At 40.3% G+C, this 21,943-nt stretch overlaps 1 protein-coding gene across 1 annotated transcript in view; it reads left to right on the top strand.

Moving 5' to 3' along the window:
* Nucleotides 1–21,943, top strand: part of WDR25 (WD repeat domain 25) — a 249,064-nt gene that overhangs the window by 193,578 nt on the left and 33,543 nt on the right. The window contains exon 4 of the mRNA XM_027849223.1: nt 17,882–18,012. Coding sequence (XP_027705024.1) covers nt 17,882–18,012 — 131 coding nt within the window. The remainder of the gene's footprint in view (nt 1–17,881; nt 18,013–21,943) is intronic.

Raw genomic sequence — 21,943 nt, forward strand, 5'->3', positions numbered from 1 at the left:
AGACATCCAGTAAGCAGGATCCCAGCATTTCTGAAGAAATCCCATTTCATCTGGGGACAGGGACAGGGATGGGCACTGGACCTATGATTTCACTGGTACCAGGAACTCCCAGATGAAGAACTCTTCCCTGCAAATTAGTCTTAGAGACTTGCCTAGGGCACCAAGAGGTTAAGTGACATGCCCAGGGTCACACAGCCAATAATGTGTTTGAGGCAAGACTTTTTCTTTTTATCATTTCCAAATTTGCATCTATGTAATTTTTGTCCCTTGTTCCTGTTTCTGCCCTCAGGGATTAAGCAGAGGAAAACTAATCCTTCTTCTACAAAACAACTCTTCAAATACTTGAACACTGTTATCATAGCCTCTTAAATCTTTTCTAAACTAAACCTCCTAAGTTCCTTTATTTTATCCTCATGGAACATTTCCCCCATTCCCCTCTCCACCCCAGGCATCCTTTTCTGAACAAGCTCTAGCCTGTCTATGCCCTCCTTAAAATGTGGCACCCAGCCCTGAACATAGTACTCTAGATGTGGCCTGAGCAGGGCAGATTATTCTGATTAACTTACAGTACTGAAGTACTTCTTAGCTTAGATGACTGCCCTGCAGGGGAAAACAGTTTATCCCTGGCATATCCTTGACATTTTTTTTTTAAAGTACCTGGACCAAGGTAAGTAAGAACTTCTTTTAAGGAAAAAAAAAAGAACAATAAAAACAAGCTTCAGCAAATCATCAGTCACTTGAAAAAGAAGCGGAGGAATGAAAATTTTGTTCTATTGACTGAGCTGCTGAAGTGGTATCTGACTCTTGCTGGGTCCTCCTGGGAAATAGTTGTAATGAATCAGGTCCTTTCTTTTCATACTGTTCTTTAGCAACGTGGGGTATGCGGTAATAGCTCACTGTTCTTATAAACAAGATGTCATGGATGACTTCTTTTACTGTCTGTGGTAAGAAGAATGTTAGAGAAGTGGCCCAGAGAGGGCAAAATGTCTCCTGTCTTTATTTTTAGAATGTATGTGAGCATCGGGAATAATCTTCAAGAAGGGAAATTTGAGTTGTTTGTGGAGATGGGATGAAACAATCATTGTCCACTTGACTTAGCTACTGTTATCAGATTGGCCATTAGTACCAAAAGGAAGGGGAGCCCCTCAGCACACTGGGAAACCTGGATTTGATTTGGTACTACAGCATGGTAGAAGGGAATGACCACTGGACCTCGAGTCAGAAGACCTGAATTCTAATTAATAAATAGTCAAGTGACAAGTATTTATTAAGCATCTACTATGTGCCAGGCACTGTGTTAGGAGCTAGGAATACAAGTGCAAAGAATAAAATCCACCCTTAAAATTAAGGAGACAACCAGTACATATAAAAATATCTATAGCATAAATAGAAAATTAATACATATGTAAGTATATATATGTGTATACACACACACATAAAGTAGTTAAATGCAGAATACTATGGGAGGGAAGGCACTAACATTTGGAAGGATCACGAAAGGCTTCATGCAAAAGATGGTACTGAAGGAAGAGAGGGACTGCAAGGTGGAGCTAAGGAAGGAGTGCATTCCAGGAATGGGAGATGCCTAGCGCAAAGGCAGAGAGGAGATGGAGGGATGTTAGTGAGGAACAGAGGGAATGCCAAACTGTCTGGGTGGCAGAGTGCAGTCCAGTGAGGCGGAAAAGGTAGGTGGAGGCTAAGTTGGGAAGGGTTTTAAAAGTTAAACAGAAGAGTTCGTGTTTTATTCTAGTATCAATAGGAAGAGGAATCACGTGGTAAGGTCTGAGCTTAAAGAAAATTACTTTGGCAGCAATGTGTAGCATGGACTAGAGTCGTGAGAGACTTGAGGTAGAGAGACTAATTAGGAGGTGAGTCACGTTGGCAAGAGGCGATAAGGGCCTGGACTAAGGCAAGAGCTATGTGAGTAGAGAGGGATGGCGTTTGTTTGCCATGGATGTTGTAAAAGTAGAAATGGCACCATTTGGCAATTGATTAGATACATGGAGTGAAAGAGAAAGAAGAGTTGAGGATAATGCTGAGGTTACAAACCTGAATGGTGGTACCTCCAAAAGAAGCAGGGAAATTTGGAAGAGAAAAGATTTTAAGGTGAAAGATGAGTTCAGTTTTAGATTTAGGATCTCAGTTTTGCTACTGGATCAAGATAAGAACTGCTTTAAGAAAAAATAAAGACAATAAAAACAAGTTCCAGCAAATCATCAGACACTTGAAAAAGAAACTGGGGGATGGAAATTTTGGCCTGTGTCAACTCGGGCAAACCACCTCACCTTTCTGTGTCTCAGGTTCCTAATCTGAAGAATGAGGGAACTACTTGATAATCTTTATTAAATGCTTGTTGATTGAATGGTTGATTTAAGGTGTCTCATGAATCTAAATTCTATGATTCTGTGCTACTTTCCTTCTCTGAAGTCCTTCTCCAGGGAATGCACAGGACATTGAGGTCATTCTTTACCCCACGAGTCTATGCTTATGCAGTGCACACTCTTGGCAGGACCTGCCAAGCTGGAAAACCTTCAAGCACGGGACTGGTGATGGATTTGTGTATTTTCAGAGGCCCTGCTTTTCGCAAAGTGTGGACCCATTAATAGACCAGTTAAAGGACCAGCCTAATAAATTGCAGAGATGCTTATTGCCAGATGGCTGCCACCTGGTAATGAATTTTTTTTGTCCACAACAACTCATATAGCATAGTGGAATGAATGCTAGATATGGAATCAGGAGACTTGGGCTTGAATCCAGGCTCCAACACTTCTTAGCTGTGTAACTCTGGGTAAGTCACTAAGCTTTTTTTAGCCTCAGTTCCCTCATCTATAAAATGGATCCTCATATTACCTTTCTTCTAGAATTATGCCTTAAAGTGCAATATAAATATGAGTTGTTATGAAACCATTTAGCAAGGCATGGAGGGGTTGTGATTTCTGTCAATGGTAAAAATACCCTTGAGGCTACTTGCAGCTCTTGAAGCAATGGAATATTATGGAGACAGAATGGTATTGCAGAGTGTATGTTGGATTTGGGGTCAGAAGACTGGGTTAATATGTGATGTCTCTGCCTCTTAATAGTCATGTGGAGGTTAGATGACTACTTGCTGGGGATATTTTACAGTTGATTCTTGTTAAAAAATAAATACAAATTTGACTAGTTTTTCTCATATTAATTAATGTACTCTCCTTGAGGGCAGGGACTGGTTTTTGCCTTTTTGGTATCCCCAGAGCTTAACACAGTGTCTGGCAATGTAGAAAGTAGTTAACACATGATTATTGACTGACTGACTGACAAGATGTCATCTCTGCTAACTCTTATCTTTTTTTGTGATTCAGTGATCCTATTGCTGGGCAGTTAATCCTTATTTTCTTCCAAATGCTAGTTCCAGACTCCTAATCTAATACAAAAATAATGGTGTCAGTACTGGCTTGTGAGAAAACTGTCAGGTTTTCCTTAGGTGATCCTGACCTCTGCTTCTAATGCCATTCTGTTGAATCACAGTCCTCAGCCATGCTGTAGTTCTAGGAGATATTGACTGTCAGCAGATAGAATGATCTGGCTCATCACAGTGACTGATGGTCTGGTGTTTGGGGAGCTAACAGATATAGAGGAAGTGTCTCCAAAAAAGCCAAGATTTGTCAATAGCAGTTGTAAACTGAAATGTTACTTTGGATTATCTCCAGTGCCTGGCCCAGTGCATTGTACAGGCTAGACACTTAATAGAGTTTTTTTTTTTTTTTTGAATGAATAGACCTGGCTTCTGGTCACACCTAAATTTTAGCTGTCAGGCCAGCCTCTGCCCATCTCCCAACAGATACTAAATAGCTTCTCAGTAGCAGCATCTTTTTATTTAAAGGACAGTGATATTGTGATACATAGTGTCCCAGTCTTCCAATTCATCTTTATTTCTCATGCTACTATAATATGAGGCCTCTATTACAGCAAATCTGGATTGTTTTCTGGCCTATAATCCCATGATCCTAGTCTTTGGATATACCCAGCCGTGAGTCATTGGTCATGTGATATCCTCCCTGCCTTGCTCCATGGTGATGCTTCCATTTGGGTCTTCTGCCAATGCCTCTTCAAGGTAAGGAGATGACATTGAGTTCTCATCAGCAGGGTTGAAGTGCTGGTAGGGCCTCCCAAGCTGAAAAGGCTTTTTGGATTCGGGCCTCATTACAGATTCTATCAGTCATCTAGAGGGTAGCCTAAGAGAAGTAAGATTTTGGACATAGGAACTCACAAAGACAATTTTATTAGGCTCAAATGGGTTGCAGTCTGTGTTGGTGGGGAGACTACTAATACTTACTTTGAAGCATTAAAGATGCTTCCTAGAGTATCTTTCTGTTCCTCTGCAGCAATCTGAATCTCATTCATTTTAAATCCCAGTCCCAAGTCTCACCTTTTCCTGAAAACTTTCCTCAACAATGCATTCTAACCTATGCTCATTCATTCAGTAGGCATTAACTAAGGGACTGTATGACAGGCACCATTCTAGGAAGTTGGGATACAGAGACAAAAATGAAAGTCTTCAACAAGCTTATGTATGATTGGGGCAAACCTTTTGTATCTATATCTGTGCACACACACACATATATGTGTATATATATATGTGTGTGTGTGTATGTATAAAACCATACATATTATGTATTATATATATGAACTGAGCTATATATGAACATATATATGTGCATATACACATACATACATATACCTCCATGTATATATGCACATATATGAGCAAAGCTCTTGAACTGACCTTTGAAGGAAGCTAGAAATTGTAGGAGGAAGAGAAGGTAAGGAAGGCGCCTATTCCCAGCTTGGGGGACAGCCTTTGCAGGTATGGAGACTAGAGATAGAATGTCACGAACAGGGAATATCAAGCAGGCCCTCAGGGGTAGAACACAGAGAGTGGCCTGGAAAGGTGAGTTGAACCAGATTGTAAAGGATTTCCAAAGTCAAATAGAGGAGTTTGCACTTCATCCTACAGGCAAGAGAGAGCCTCTGGAGCTTCCTGAAGGGAAGGATACTGTCAGATCTGTGCTTTAGGAATGTCAATTTGGCAGCTCTGTAGGGTGTGGATTAGAGATGAGAGGGGCTGGAGTCTGGAAGACCAATTAAGCGATTGCAGTAATTCCTGTGAGAGGTGAGGAGGCCCTAAATGAGGCTGTGGCTATTTGAGTGGAGAGAAGGAGATGGCTGTTAGATATATTGTGAAGGTAGAATTGATAATACTTGGCAACTTGACTGAATGTCAAGGGAAAAGGAGAGGGCAGAGTCAAGGGTGACTCCAGTATGAAATCAGGCTAGAAAGGTAGGCTGCAGTTAGATTGTGAGGGACTATAAAGATCAAACAGAAAAAAATTGTGTTTTATTCTAGAGACATTAGGGAACAATTGACTGAAGCTTCTTGAGCGTGGGAGTGATGTAGTCAGATTTATGCTTTAGGAATATTGTGTTGGCAACTGCATGGAATGAGCAGCTTGAGGTAGGGAGACCAAGGAGAAGTGAGAGGTAATGAGAGCCTGAATGAGGGAGGTGGCCTTGTAAGTGGAGAGAAGGGGACAGATCCAAGAGATCTGGCGGAGGTAGAATTGACAAATCTGGCAATTGATCTTCTCCTATGCAGGTGGAAGGAGAAGGAGGAATTAAAGATGTCTTTGGGGTTGTCAATCAGGAAGAATGTAAGGATGGAGTTCCCTCAAGAAAAAAGAGGGACATTTGGTGAATTCTGTTCTGGATATGTGACTTGAGATACCTAATGGCATCTAGTTTGAAGCATCCAATAGACAGTTGCTGATATGGGTCTAAACCTTAGGAGAGTGAGTAGGTAGGGTTGGCTATATAATATAGAAGTTGCCTTACATAGAAATTGGAGCTGAACCAAGGGGAGTTGTTGGGGTCATGAAGAGAAAGAATATAAGGAGAAGAGGGCCCAGGGTACAGTTATGGGGTGGAATATGAAGGAAGATCCAGATAGAGAATGAGCAACCAGGCAGAAAGGAGAGCCAAGGAGAGCAGAGTTACAAAAACCCAGAGAAGAGACGGTATCTAGGAGGAAAGGGGAGTCAGCAGTGACAAATGCACAGATGAAGGAATAGATGACCTGCTTATTAAATTTTTAGATGACTCAAAATTTGGAGAGATAACTAACACATTGGATGATCTCATCTAAAAATATCTTTGGACTAAATATAATAAGATGAAGTTTAATATGTGGATAAGTCATCTAAGTCTTATATTAGGGTGAAAAATCAGATTCCCAAATACAACATGGGGAAGGTATGGCCAGATGGTCTGTTTGAAAACTATCTGTGCTTTTTAAGGAATTATAAACTTAATATGAGTAAAAATGGGATGATGTTGTTCTTTTATTATCAGTGGCACTTTTAAGCATGTTATAGTACCCTTGTTTCTCATCTCAATGTTTTCTAATTAGGATTTTTCTAAAATCAGTTGAAGTAAAGTAAATTTTAGTCCATTCTGTTGTTTTTTAAAAGTGCATATGTTTCTTGGATTATTTTTTGTGTAGGGAACATTTAATAGTTTTTTTTTTAAATAGGAGAATTCATTACTTTTACGTTTAAGGTTGTCATTGTTCAATTTTTTTCTGCTATCATAATATGGTAATATTATTAGCAAAGAATAATTATCTCTTTTTCAACAATATGAATATAGTGTAGTATAGTTGAAAAAATACTTGATTTAGATTCAAAGGACCAGACTTTAAATTCTAGTCTTGCTGCTTAGTACTTTAGTGATCTTGAACAAATCAATTTTTCTGGGCCTTGATTTCCTTATGTGTAAAATAAGAGATTTGGACTAGTCAAGTTCTAAGGTTCCATGCTGCTGTAAATTCCTGATGATGAGAGCAAAACTAAACCAAACCAAAACAAAAAACTAATGTGATTTTAAGCTGTGTGAAGAGAGGTCAGATAGTTCTTACTTTACATAAATTTGCATTACATAAATAATTCTGAAAGAAATCTGCATTCCAAAAAAAACAAAAAACAAAAACACCTATGCTAACTTTACTAAACTGTACTGTGCCCCTCCTGCCCCTTGGCTCCGTGCTCTGTAGCTTCCCCTTCTCCTCCCCTCCCCACAAAAAAACTTAAAAAAAAAAACAAAACACCTTCCCAGTGAAAGAAGAGAAAGGGTGGGCAGAGAGCCTGCCACCACTGCTACTGCTGCATGGGGGCCTGCCTTGAGACCTACAGCACTGAGAGAGCAGATCTTTGCCCCTCTCCACCCACCTGCCCAGGTGTCCAACCCTACCCTACTCCGCTTCTGTCCACCAGCACTTGAGTACCACATATCAGTACCGTGTATCTGTCCCGGCACCCTGCATGTTCCCCCTCCAGCTCTCACTTCTCTGTTACCAGGCCCCGTGTGTTCTTGAACTGTGTTCCTGCCCCTTCCTCCACCATTGCACAGACCCCTTTATGCCCTCCTCTCTCCCTTCCCCGTGGGCAAATTCACATTTCACAAAAATCAATCTAGGTAGGAATCTGTGGAGCGGCCCACTTACATAAAGCGAGAACTCTATTCTATAGAGAGTACAAAACTAGGCAGGTGATAGTTCCAGCTGGTCAGACTATACCTGTAGCACTGTGTTCCTGGAATGACATTTTGATAACCACATTTCACGAAGGGATTGATAAGCTGGAGAATGTGTGGGAGAGGGCGACCTAGACTGGTCAAAGGACCTTGAGATTGTGCCGTATGAGGGTCATTTGAAGGACTCACGGATGGAGAAGAGCAGATCTTTGTGGATCACCACAGCCGCCTTCAAGTCCCTGAAAGGCCCTCACCGACAGAGGATTGACCTGCTTTTCTTGGCCCCAGAGGACAGAGCCAGGAGCCGTAGCGATAGGGTGGAGGGTGCAAAGAGGCAGATTTCCGCCCTCCCTACCATTTGCGTCCATCTAAAGGCGGAGTGGTCTGCCTCTGAGAGCAGCGGTGCTCCCTCTGGAGTTCTTCCAGCAGGATTCTGGACGGCTATGCAGATGCCGGGAATGTTGGAGAGGAGATTCTCGGGCAGGGCTGTGATGGACTTAAAATAAATGGTCGCAGGTCCCTTCTCGATTGAGGCTATATATTCTGGCATTGTTGAGAGGTTTTGAATCTGAATGAGTGAAGGGATGGCTGTAGCCTTAATAGAAATTGGTATTAGAGGAAAGGTGAGTTGAGGAGGAAAGTTGATTATTTAAGTTTTGGACGTGTTGAATTTTAGGTGCCCATAGGGTTACAGGTAGACATATAGGGCTGGAGTTTAAGAACAAGATTAAAATCATATATATAGATTTTTGGGTCATCTGTGTGTAATAATTGAACCCATACATCAGATATACTGAGCTGGAAGGTAAAGAGCAGAGGAGAGGTAAGAGTACTTAGAATTGCATTTCAGGGGGACGCCCAGACTTAGGACATGGAATTTTGATAAAGAACCAGCAAAAGAAATTAAGGGATAGTCAGGTATGTAGGAAAATGAAGAGAAGGCAGTGTCTCAAAAGCTGAAGGTTAACCAAGTATCCAGAAGGAGGGAGTGAGTATCAAAAGCTGACTCATGTGGTCATAGAGAATGTTGTTGTTCAGTCATTTAAGGCATGTCTGACTCTTCATGACCTTATTTGGGGTTTCCTTGGCAAAGCTACTGTAGTGGTTTGCCATTTCCTTCTCCAGCTCATTTTACAGATGAGGAAACTGAAGCAAACAGGGTTAAGTGACTTACCCAGTGTCATACTGCTAGTAAGTGTCTGAGGCTGGATTTGAACACAGGTCTTTTGACTCCAGGCCCAGCATTCTGTCCACTGTCTTCCCCCCCGCCCCAATAGAGAATGAGGACTGAGAAAAAGACTGTAGCTTTGTAGGTTTAGCAGTTAATGTTCTTGTCAACCTTCAAGAGAAACATTCTAGTAGAATAGTGGGATTGGAAGCCATATTGCAAAGGGATTGAAGAATGAATAGGCAGTAGGAAAGGGGAGGCTTTAAGAGGAGAGATAGAGGACAATAGCTCAATGAGATGGTAGGGTTTAGGGAAGGTTTTTTCCCCTGTTCAGAATCCCGTCCTGTATGGTTTATGTCTCTATCTAGGTCCTATTCTCTCTAGTTTTCCTTTCCTTACTCAAGGCCCAGTTCTACAGGATGCCTCTCTCCCCATTCTTCCCTAGCCCTTCTGTAGTTCTTCCCAGCTGTGCTCTCTTTCATGACAGCAAAGTGAGGAGTAATAACTCTCTAGTCTCCAAAGTGCTATTTACCTCAGATTTAGAAAACAGGGTTTTATTGGATTGTATTTCCCTACTGATATACTAAGATTAATAGGAACAGATTAATACCTTTGGAGAAGAGGTGAAACACAAAGGAGAAAGAATGGGAAAGTAAACCATCTTAAGGGAGCCTTGAGTTTTAAGCTCAGGGTGAATTCAGTATTCCATCTGGGAAGTAGGAGTCAGGAATAGCCCATGCCTTCAAGTAGCTTGCATTCTAAAGGGGGAGACAAATATGAAAACTGTGTTCACAGAAGATATATATACAGAGTAAATGGAAGGTGATTTCAGAGGGAAGGCATGAGAAGCTGAGCAGACCAGCAAAGGCCTCCTGCAGAAGGTAGGGTTGGAGCTAAGAGGCAGAGGTGAGGAGGGAGAGCATTGGAGGCCTGGGGGACAGACACATAAAGACATGGAGAGGGGAAAGGGATTGCTGTGGGTGAGAAATAGCAAGCACACCTTTGTGACTGGATTGTCATGGGAGTAGAATGGAGTCAAGGGTGAGAAGACAAGAAAAGTATGGAGACACCAGGTTCCTCTGCTTCTTAGCATCCCTTGTCTTCTTTAAGACATAACTTGAACATCACCTCCTCTAGTAGCCTTTCTGGCCTAGTTGTTAGTGCCTTCCCTACTAAGGCTACTGTCTGTTTACTGTATGATATCTTATATGTACAATGTGTATATTTGTCTCTCCCATTACAATGTAAGTTCCCAGAGGGCAGGGACTGTTTTTACTTTTTTTTGTATCCCCAGTGCTAAGAACAGTGCCTGGGACACAGTAAGTGCTTAATAAATGCCTATTATTTGGTTGTTTGATTGATTTTTTTCAGTAAAGTGGGACAGAAACCCAATTTCAAGGAGTTGAGAGAATCCAGTGGGGGCATTGGGTGTTGTCAGATTTTTCAAGAAGATTGATATGAAGCAGAGGACAATGATAGTAGCTGGATATACCATTAATGGTCTATGGAAAGTTCCTTTTAAACTTTTTTTAAAAAATATTTGATAGATCTAAGTATGTTTAAGGCACATGAGAAGGAACCTTAGAAAGATTAAATTCAAGGTGCTTCTTCTAACCATGTTACGGTCGAAATTTGTCTTCTTCCTAAAATATCTTTGAAACTTGCTTGTTCAGATGCCATCTTAGCCTTCTGTACTTTTAAATCCATTGATTACTACACAATTTGTTTGTATAACATCTATAGCAATCTCCCTTTCCCCTTCTACAATGAACCTCTTTCAAGACAGATTCCTACTAATAGTAATAATAGTTTTTATTTCATAGTGTTCAACAAACTGCTTTCCTCCCAACAACTCAGAGGTGTAGATCGTGTGTAAGTATTATTATCCTTCACACTCACATGGATTGTAAACACCTGAGCCTGGATTCAAACCCAAGGGGTCCTTGACTCCAAATCTAGTCTTTTACAATATATCTCACAGCCTTTACCCCCTCGAAGCCTTTCATAAACCTAGACCAGTATCATTCCCTAATAATCCTGTGTTATCTCAAGTAACCATTATTAAGTTTTTGAATCTAGCAACACATCCCAAACTCTGGGGTAGGCTTCATCCCCTGCTAATCTCACAGAAATTTTGGGGTCCATAATGGCCTAGGTGCTGGCTTAGATTCTTTTTTTTTTTCCTCTCTGAATCCTGAAAGAAGGAAACCCACTTAGTGAAAGAACGGACTTTGTTATGATTTTGTTTTTAATCTCCGATCATGTCCAGATTCATAAAAGCCAGGGCTGAACTTGGCAAGGGCTGAATTCTAAGTAATAGTATTAAATACTGCTTAATTAAATATTAAATAGTAGTATCAAAGAAAACTTGACTTAATGTGTTTCTGTTTCTGGTACATTTAGGGTTTTTAACCATTTCATGAGTTGTGTGCCCAAAACACCAAGAGTAACCACACTGAAGAGCCACCTTCAGGCTACTCCTTAGGCAAGATAGACCTAAGAAAAGTTATGAATGTGATGTGGATCTTACAGAGCTCACTAAACTGCTTATTTTGGCTGTTTTGCATTTTTAAGTTACATTGAACTTCCCCTTTCATGAAACTCTGGAAAGTCTGACCATGTTTCTTTAAGGCACTTTTTACGCCTTACATGTAATGTAATTATTTGTAGCCTTCATTGAAAGAATCATAGATTTAGAGATGGAAGTACGGTACCTCAGAGGTCATCTGGTCCAGCTTCCTTATTTTGCAGATGGGGAAACTGAAGCCCAATGAGGCAAAGTGATTTGCCTAAGGTCACACAGGTAGCGAGTGGGAGAAAAAAGATTCAGATTCAATTCTACAGATTCTTTTATTCCTAAACCAGTCCTCTTTCAATTTGATATTGTCCAGAATGAGGGATGTGAGAGTCTAGCTGTGTTTTGCCCTCATTAGACTACACCTGGAGTTTTGTGTGCAGATAGTTCTAGGTGCCCCATTTTGGTAAGGCATATAAACTGAGGAGAGCCCAGAAAACTCTAGGAGACTAGAATGGTGAGGGTCCTTGAGATCATGCTATAGCATGAACCAGCTAAAAGAAACTGGAACTATTTAGTCTGGAGAGATAAAACTGTGGGGAGCGTCACGGTAGCTCTTTTGTGGACAAGGGATTTGCCTTGTTCTGGTTGGCACCAAAAGGCAGGACTAGAACAAGGGTGCAGAGAAGAAAATTTAGGCTTGATGTATAGACATATCCTATAAATTAGAGTTATCTTAAAATTATCCTAAAATCCTTCCTAAAATTAGTTATCCACGAGTGAAATGGGCTGTCTCTGGAGGTAATGGTTTTCTCGCTAAATGTCTTCAGGCAAAGGCTAGATGACTACTTGGGGAAGTTATAAAGGAGATTCTTGTTCTGGTAGAGGAATTCTATTACCTCTAGGATTCTCTGGTTCTGTGAGGATAACTTCTACCCGGGGACATCAAGGCATGTGCAACAGAGGGTTGTGGGTGGCAGAAGTAATCACTACCCTATCCTCCCTATTCCTTTTGTCTCTAGAAGTTTAATCAGCCATATGCTGTTACAAAAATTAGCTCATTTTTAGCTTAAGAACAATACAGTGGCCCCTCCATTCCACATGATCCCCTCCTGCGATGCATTATGGAGTTTTGTGAGCTGGCAGGAACCAGGGTTCAGCCCAGCCCCCTGTATGGCTCATAATGTACGCATGATGACTGATCCCCATCCATTTGCTTGCTCTGGTTCAGTTTTATCTTTACTTCCTTGTTTGGTGCCTTGGGTCTCAATTAAAATTAGGATTCTTGGTTTTCCTTGCTTTTCATTACTCATTAGGCAATCTAGAGAATATTTTTAAGTCCTATTGCCTTAACTTGCTAGAGAATGGAGCATGGTTTGTGGCAGTCTCCTGTTGGTGCCAAATCAGGTCTTTGTCTAAGGGCTTTATCTATGTAGGTGGCCCAGGGCCTTTGAACTGATTGAATATCCTTCTGCATGTCTGACTCCTTCCTCCTTCCCCTTTTCCCCTTCTCCGCCACACCTAGCTATGGGACCACAGGGGCCACATCCACATATTCGTGGATATTGACTTCTGTTCTTTTCATCTCTTGGTGAGTAGCTATAAAGTCTCGTTAACCAGTGTTCTCATGTGGTATTGTCCTTCACCTGAATCATTGCCTTGCAAAATTTATGGTAAACCAAAAATTAGAAGTACAATTACAACATTCAGAGCCCTCGGCTGAGAAGATGCCTAACATTTAAGTAAAGGTTTGGCTTTCTGTCTAAATTTAAATTTATGATTATCTCTAGCTAATTCTGGCCTCTTTATGGTTGAGGCAACTTTCAGGTTACAGGAAAATGTTTGAGTGAATAAGTGAGCAGGGTATGTTCCATCATTTTGATAATAAATAAGACGCTGAATGGGAGAAGGAGGAAAGAACAGGTCTTTCTTTGAAAATTCCCTCAGTGCTTGAAGAGGTGACTTCAGCTGTTGCTTCAGCCTGAGTCTTCTTACTCTGAGATGGCTGGAGGGCCAGTGGTCGGACACCTTGCTCTCTCCTCTCTGCTGCAGCTCAGCTGTATTTTTTTCTTCTCCTTTTGCCTGTTGCCCAAATGCTTTTGATTGTTTCAGGCTCAGTTCTTGAGATTTCCTCCCCCCCAAAACCCCTAGTCTCTTCTCTATGTTTTACTTCAGAGAATTTTAAAACTCCCACTGTAGCAGAAAAACTCCTATCCCAATATTGCAATAACTTCTCTTCCTGAGCTGGAAGAAGTATACTGCCAAGGATTTTTCAGGACTAAAGCCATCCTCAAAAGGCAACAAGACTTGCTGAAATTAGTTAAAAATGCTTCAAGAAAGTACATTTAAGCTAGATTTTGTTCTTTTCACTTCTTTATTCTTGGAAACTATGCTTGTCTTTTTTGAAAATATAATTTTACTTATTTCATTAAATATTTCCCACATTTAAAAAAATTTTAACATTCATTTAAAAAAATTTTTTTGAGTTCCAGATTCTCTCCCTCCTGCTCCTCCCACACTCCTTGAGAAGGCAAGCAATATGATATCGATTATACATATGAAGTCATGCAAAACATATTTCCATAATATAAGCTAGATAGGAAGGGAGTGAGGCATTTAGGGGAATTTCTGGAATAGGAAATCTGGCTAAAGGCACCGAGTCAGGAGTGCATGAGGCACAGCACTTTCCAATTTGGCTTGAATTCATGAGAGTACAAGAAGGGGAAAAGGGGGATATGATTGAACAAAGAGATTGGAGCTGAATCTTGAAAGAAATGCCTTGAATGTCAGGCGTGGATTTTCTTTGGAGGGTAATTTTTTCTCTCTACTAGTGAGTTTGCAGTATGTGTCTAGAAATAGTACAGGTCACACCACACAACTGTAAGGTCTCTTCTAGCTTCAGTATTCCTTATTTCCTGATTCTAACGTCCTGAAGATTCCAAAGTCCCTTCTTTCTTTGACATTCTATGGTTCCGCGGTTTTATAGTTCCCCTTCATGTTTTTGACTAGATTGCTATTAATTTTTAGTCAAAATAAACTTCTGAAGGCCCATTAGCTGACCCATTTCTTGTTCCCAGGGAGCAGGAACTTGACTGATACTGGGTTGTTTGAGCCCATATTGTCAGAAAGAATATAGGATGAAATACTCCACACATTTTTTCCCCCTCCATGGGAGAGTTCAGTAATTGGGTACATCTTCTTCTGAGTCTGGCTACCAACTGGCCTACATAAAAGAAGAGGGAGAAGGTGGGTTCTAGCATGAAGCTTCAGGAAAGGGAGAGAAAAGTCAACTGTAAGAAAAACAATTTCATTTGAGGTTATTTTATACAGCAGTTCCATTTATTAGATAACCCCTCACTTAAAGGGACCAAACTTAATCTAGCTGTAATGCCCCTCATTTTTCCTTTGTATATTTCACTGTTAAGTGATCTGTATATTAAGGCTGGTATCTGAACTCATGATGTGGACAACAAGGAAGAACAATTAAGAAGTTCATCAATTAGGATTATGTTTACACTTCTTTTGAATGGCAACTCTTTTGGTTCAGTTCAAGTAATACCTTATGAGTTGATTATAGTTTCCATCACAAGATAGATTTGGTTGACTAGAATGTAAAATACATGAAGAGAAGTAATATGAAATAAACACTGACATTTATGTAATACTTGAAAGTATTTAAAGCAGAATCCAGTTAGGAAATATTCACCAGCTTAACAAGGCACTTAGTCAACCAATTCAATGAGTATCTACAAAGTGAAAGGCATCTTTCCTCTTAATACCCCAAACAATTCTCTAAGACTATAAGCTACAGAGGAATTGCTGATCTGTGTTGGTAGAGGGCTTTTCACACCAGAAGCTCCCCACATTGATGAACTCAGAAGTAAAGATCCTCTCCCCTCCCTCACTCCTCCCGCCACAACAAAACTTGACCTCACATGAAGATTATATGAGCATATATAAAACCCTCTATGAACTGTAAAGTACTTTATAAAAATAAGCTGCTATAATTAGTTGTAGTATCATTATTAAAGCATGAGTTAGTTATATGTTGCTATTTTTGCTGCTTTCATGATTAACATTCTTTCAAAACGTTTTGCAAAACCGTAGTTCGCATTTTTGAGACTGCAGCCTTTCTACCTTTGAAAATACTTTGGTGTTAACTTTGACTCTTTTCTCTTCCCTAACATCCAATCAATTATTATATTTTGTAGGTTCTAACACCACAACATCATCTCTCACATTTCCTGTCACAAGTGACCACCCAAATTCAGACCCTTACCTCCTCTCCTCATTATAGCCTTACTAATCACTCTTACTTCTCCCAGTTTCTCTTCTTTCTAATCTGTCTTTCAAACAGCTACCAAAATAATCTTCTTTGTGCCTGATTTTGAATGTGTCACTTCCCTGCTCAAAAATCACCAGTGGCTCCCTGTTGCTTAAACTATGAACTCTTGACCCTGGCATTTAGGCCCTCCACAGACTAACTTCAGCTTATCTTTTTAGCCTGATTGCACAATATTCCTCTTTATGCACTGTATGCTTCAGCCAAACTTGACTCCTAATGGTTCCCCAGTCATCTCCTGCCGCTGTCCAATTTCCATGCATTCATATGAGCCATCACCTTTGCCTGGGAATACTCCCTTTTCAAGTCTGCTTGTTGAAATCCCTTTTTCCCCTCAAGGCCCAACTTAGGTACTGCTTTCTTGTTAAGTAGTCCCTAAATCCTCCCAGCCAAAAGTCATCTCTCCCTTCTCAGATATTCCAAGGACACTTTGTCTAGATCTGTTCTTTGTCCCTATCAAATTCTACCTTGTATAAAACTTATGTGTGTGTGCACCTTATCTCTCATAGAAATTTTATACTTCTTGAGTAGAAGGACTGTGCTCGCTTTTCCCTTTGGACCCACAGTACTGAACTTAGGGCCTTGTACATAGTAGACAGTACATAAATATTAAATGATTATACTCACATGTATTGATTGAAATCCTAACCAACTATTTCAGCTCAGCTCAAATGTCCTTCTGACACGAAGCCTTTCTTAAATACCACTTCCCCCCCAAAAGAATAGGAGGTGACCCCTCTGCCCTCAGACATTACATAGCACTTTGCTAGCACCTGTTTTATGAACAGGTTATATTTTATAGATGGTTTATTTCTAAATTTATTATACCATCTCCCTCCACCCCTACCTTTCAGATTGTGAGCTGCACATAGGCAAGAACTGTGTATCTTAGCTAAATTGCATACCTTTCCTAGCACCTAGCACAATAATGTCTCAAACCCAGCATGTATAAAACAGAACTCATTATCCTTCCCCCCAAGCTTTTTATTCTTTCAAACTTTCCTATTGCCATTGAGGGCTCTATTATCTTCTGAGTCACCCAGGCATGAAATTTTGTTGTCATCCTTGATTCCTCACTTGCATTCTCCCCATATATTCAGTCTGTCGTCATGGCTGTCGTTTTTAACTTCACAGTGTCTCATATATGTCCCTTTTTCTTCATTGACATAACTGTTACCTGGGGCAAGCCCTCTTCACCTCACACCAAGACTACTGTAAAGTCTACTGGCCAGTGCCCCTGCCTCAAGTCTCTCCCCACTCCAGACTATCTTCCACTCAGCTGTTAAAGTAATCTTCCTAAGTTGAAAGTCTGGCCATGTCCTCTGCCCCTAACTCCTATACCAGTAAACTCCAGAGGCTCCCTCTTAGCTCTAGAATAAAATATAAGATCCTTCATTTGGTGTTTAAAGCTCTTTGCCACCTGCCCCCTTTCTGCCTTCCCAGTTTCTTACACTATAATCTAGTGACTCCTCCCTGCCTTTTTGCTGTTCCTTACCTATAACATTCCATCTCCTGACACTTTTTTTGTAGGCTATTCCTTATTTATGTATTTTTTTTAGGCAGTTGGGGTTAAGTGACTTGCCCAGGGTCACACAGCTAGTAAGTGTCAAGTGTTTGGTTTGAGGTCGGATTTCAGCTCAGGTCCTCCTGACTTCAGGGCCGGTGCTCTATCCACTGCTCCACCTAGCTGCCCCAGCTATTCCTTATTTCTGAAATGCTCTTCTTCCTCATCTTCTCCTCCTGGCTTCTGTCAAGACTTAACCCAATTCCCACCTTCTGCAAGAAGCCTTTTCTCATTCCTCCCATTGCTAATACCTTCCCTGTGAGGTCCTCTTCCATTTACTCTGTATATATCTTATATGTACGTAATTGTTGGTATGTTATTGTCTTCCCCATTAGAATGTGAACTTCTTGAGAAAAAGGACTTTGTTTTTGCCTTTCTTAATATTCCCAGCATTTATCACAGTGTAGGTACTTGCTAAATGCTTGTCATTGATGATGATGCTATATAACCTAGTAGATGCTTGATAAATATTTGTGAAATGAATGATTGATGTTGTGATGGCAACCTCTATATGTGATCTCCCCTCCATAGTATTCCTGAGCATAATCTGGTCTCTGCTTTAATACCTCTTGGAATAAGAAACTCATTACTTAACCAGGTCACATGTTCTGATGTTTCACAGTCATTCATGCTTTCATTCATTCATTCATTCAGTATGACTTCCTGGGAATATTTATTTTTTGGTTTAAATGTTTTCTAACCCTTTTTCATCTTTTTTGTCTATCATAGGAACACAGTTGTTTAGCTGCAAAAATGAATTTAGAATCAGCACTGTGAAATTTAATCCAAATGAGCCTAATGTTTTTCTTTGTGGAGGATTCAGCCCAGAAATTAAAGCTTGGGATACAAGGAGTTGCAAGGTAATACACTTCTTCCTTATTTGGCCTTTCTAGGGGACATACTGCTTGTGTCAGTTGAATAAATTGGGAACTCATCAACTATAAATAGAGCTCTTGAGGTAGAATAATTAGCACTTAGTTTTTAATCAGTGGGAAGTATGTTTTTAGATGTTCTTTTCATGTTTTGAAAGTTCATTTATTCCATTTTTAGATTATTACAGCCAGAAATGCTGGAAGGGACCTTTGATATTATCTAGCCTGACCCCCTTATTTTAGAGATGAAGTGATTTGCCCAGCTGTAGACTTGTGGTGAGTAGAAAGGGCCAAGATTCAAACTTAGGTCGAATTTATACAGTAGAGATTTAGAGCTGGAAGAGACCTTAGGAATCATTTAATTGCAGCCCCTCATTTTACAGATGAGGAAACTGAAGCCTAGAGAAGTAGTTGTGACTTGCTCAAGGTCACACAGGTAAGTATTAAATGGCAGAGCCTGGACTCCATCTCAGGCTCTTTGGCTTTAAATCTAGTGCTCTTTCCTCTACCCCTCATTGCCTCTTTACCTCAGTGTTTGAACCTCCCTTTTGGTTCTTATCATATTTTGCCTTATTTTGTAATTATTCCTTGTGGGCTCAGACTCTACCTTTTTCATCCCTGCAGCTTCCTCATTTCCAAGCAGAGCCTGGATAGGTGCTTCATAAATGATTCTTAAATTAAATGGGTTGTTATGGAATAAAGATCTTAATTTTTTTAAAAATCACATGTTTACATAAGTTGGGTCAAGACTTTTTTTTTTCTTCAATGTATAGGTTACTCTATGCTAGCTAGCTAGCTCAGTGGTGCACCGGATAGAGTGCTAGGCTTGGAGTCAGGAGGACTTGAGCTTGAATGATGCTTCAGACACTTACTAGCTGTGTGACCCCAGACAGCCCACTTAAGGGAAGGGGATAAGCATTTGTATAGCATTGACTATGTGCCAGGCACTATGCGAATTACTTTACAGATGTTATCTGATTCTCACAACAGTCGCACAACAGTCCTCATCTGTCAAATGAGAGAGAAGCTTTTCGTACTCTTACAGTCAACATCCCATTCTAGTGCAATGGTCTTTAGACAAATGCATGTCTGTGCCAATACTTTTTCTTGAAAATAGCCTCTCTGAGCTTCATTTTCATGTATAAAGTGCTTATATGTAACACTTATAGTCCTGGCACTTAGCACAGTGCATGGCATACAGTAAACACTTAATACATGCCAATTGACTGACTGACTAGATTCAGGGGATAAAAAGATAAGATATAGCACAAACCCTGTTGTCAAATTGTAAGAAGAATTAGTATGATAGGAGGGAGTGTGCGGACATATATACATCTATAATGGCAAAGAATAGAACTAGACAAAGTGCTCTAAGAAAAGTTCAGGAGGGAGACTAGTTATAAGTGGGAGGTGTGGGGCATAGATTAGAGGATTCCTGAAGGAAGAGGTGGAAATTTAACTGGGGCTTGAGAAGGATTTTAATAGGATGTCCATGATTTATGGATGCAAAGTACTTTACACTCATCTTTTCTTTATCCTCCCAACAACTTGTGAGAAAGAGAGTATGGATGTGATCCCTGTTTTTTGTGTTTTATTTTTTTTTTGGGTGAGGCAATTGGGGTTAAGTGACTTGTCCAGGGTCACACAGTTAGTAAGTGTCAAATGTCTGAGGCTGGATTTGAACTCAAGTCCTCCTGACGCCAAAGCAGGGGCTTTATCCACTGCGCCATCTAGCTGCCCCTGTGCGATCCCCATTTTACAGCTCAGATAACTGAGGCTAAGAAAGGTGAAGTGGCCCCATATCACATTATAAGTTGGTAGCACTATTTCTGTACATTTGTGCAAGCTATTCCTCATGAATTCTAGGCATGGGAGATGACTTGCATCAATGCATTGTGGAAGGAGGGCAGAATCAGATAAAAACTGGACAAGTCGTAGCTAGAATAGTATGTTTGAACCATATTGTGGAGGGTCTTGAATGCCACTTTAAGGGGTACTTTATCCTATGGGGAGCCATATACATTTTTGAGTAGAGTTTCAGAGAGAGAGAGAAAACCTTTTCATACATTTATAGTCAACACCCTGCTCTAGTACAATATTCTTTAGATAAATGCATGTCTGTGACAATGCTTTTTCATAATTAAGAATAGCTTCTCCAAGCCTTAATTTTTTCAGCTCTAAAATGGGGACAGTGACATTTAAATTACCTGCCTCATGAGGTTTTGTAAGGCACCTGAAAGCACTATAGAAACAGGAGTTATTAGAAAAGGAAGTTCATTAAATCAGTGCGTTAAATGGAAGATGATTTTCATAGCTTCATGAAGAATGGATTGGAGAGAAGAGAAAGTAAAGGGAGGCGTAACTATTATAGAGCTAATGTGTGGTCCAGGGGAGAGGCGAGAAGGGCGTTTTAGCTAGGGTGATAGCAGAATAAATGGAGAGGTCTGGATGAGCATAAGAGATGTTACCGAGCTAGGAACAAGAGGATTTAGCAACTGGTTAGATGTGGGGAGTGAGGAAAAGAAATAGTCCGAGAGAGGGAGCTAACAAAAAAAAGGAGTCAGAATTCTACATCAGTTTATTTGAAACTGTTTTAGAAGTGTGAAATGCCTCATCATGCTAGTGCTAGTGAAAAGAAAGGATTCTTGTCATCCATTCCTTCCTGACAGCCTCATCAATTAAAGGTGCTTAGACTGTTTTTAGCCTTGAAGATAAAACATGTAAGAAATTACTCAGCAATGACACCATCTGATTAAGCAGTCTGTTAAAAATACCAGACTCTGTCCTAGGGCGGACGCCGATGACGACGACTCAGAAGGGTGTTAGATTAGAAACAGATGTTCCTGTGATGGATACTGGCACAGTCTATGTTGCCTGGAAAAATTGCCTCTGTCACATGTACATTTGTGTCAATGACACTGAGCACCTACCCCAACCTCCTTCCTCCCTGTCATTCCCTACATCCCATGACCGCTTCCCAGTTGTGTCAGCATGTCAGTAACTCTCCCTGAGTGCCTCCTGTGTGCCAGTCCTGTGCTCACTGCTGGTGAGGCAAAGAACAATGAGGCATTGGCTCTGGCAGCCCACATTGTAGGAGAGATGCTAGATTTGGAGACAGAGGGTCTGGGTTAACAATACAGCTCTTTTACATGCTACCCATGTTAATTTGGGCTCTGGGTCTTGGTTTTCAGCCTTTGGAAAGTGAGTGCGTTGACTCAGTAAAAAGAAAATAATTCCTAAAAATCAGAGAGCTACTCAGAAGAATGGGCTGCCTCAAGATTTAGGTATCTTCAGTGGAAATCCTCAAATAATGTTCAGGGATGGGTAACCTGTTGGTTCCCTCTAGCTTTAGTATTCTGCATTTTTAGGGTCCCTCTCCCCTATAAATCCCATGAAATATGCACAGAAATAGCAATGATGTATATTATATTATGTCAAGTGCAGAATGATATGTCATCCAAAGACTTTAAAACTTACCTTAACGTTCATTCATTTGCTCATTCATTTATCCATTCAGTAAGTATTTATGTAGAATACCTGTTTTAAAATTTTCTTTAACTTTTATTGATGTGTTTTGTCTTTACATTACAAGCATTTATAGATTACCTTCACCCTTGAGAAGTCTCTTGTAACAAAGTAAAACAATTAAGCAAAACAACAATATAGTGACCTCATCTGAAAGTGCAAGCAACATTCCACATCTGTTCCACATCCCTTCTCTATTTTTTTAATTTAAAAAATGAACAGAAATCTGTTTTCTCTCTCATCTACCTTCAACCCCATTGAAAACAAAGGGAAAAAAAACAAATTCCTTGTAACAAACATGCAGAGTTAAACAAAACAGATTCCTTCATTGGCTGTATGCAAAAATATACATGCCTCATTCTCCATTTTAAATCTGTTACCTCTCTGTCAGGAA

Source organism: Vombatus ursinus, unplaced genomic scaffold (genome assembly GCF_900497805.2).
Source record: "Vombatus ursinus unplaced genomic scaffold, bare-nosed wombat genome assembly UNPS02007284.1, whole genome shotgun sequence".
Classification (NCBI taxonomy): Eukaryota; Metazoa; Chordata; class Mammalia; order Diprotodontia; family Vombatidae; genus Vombatus; species Vombatus ursinus.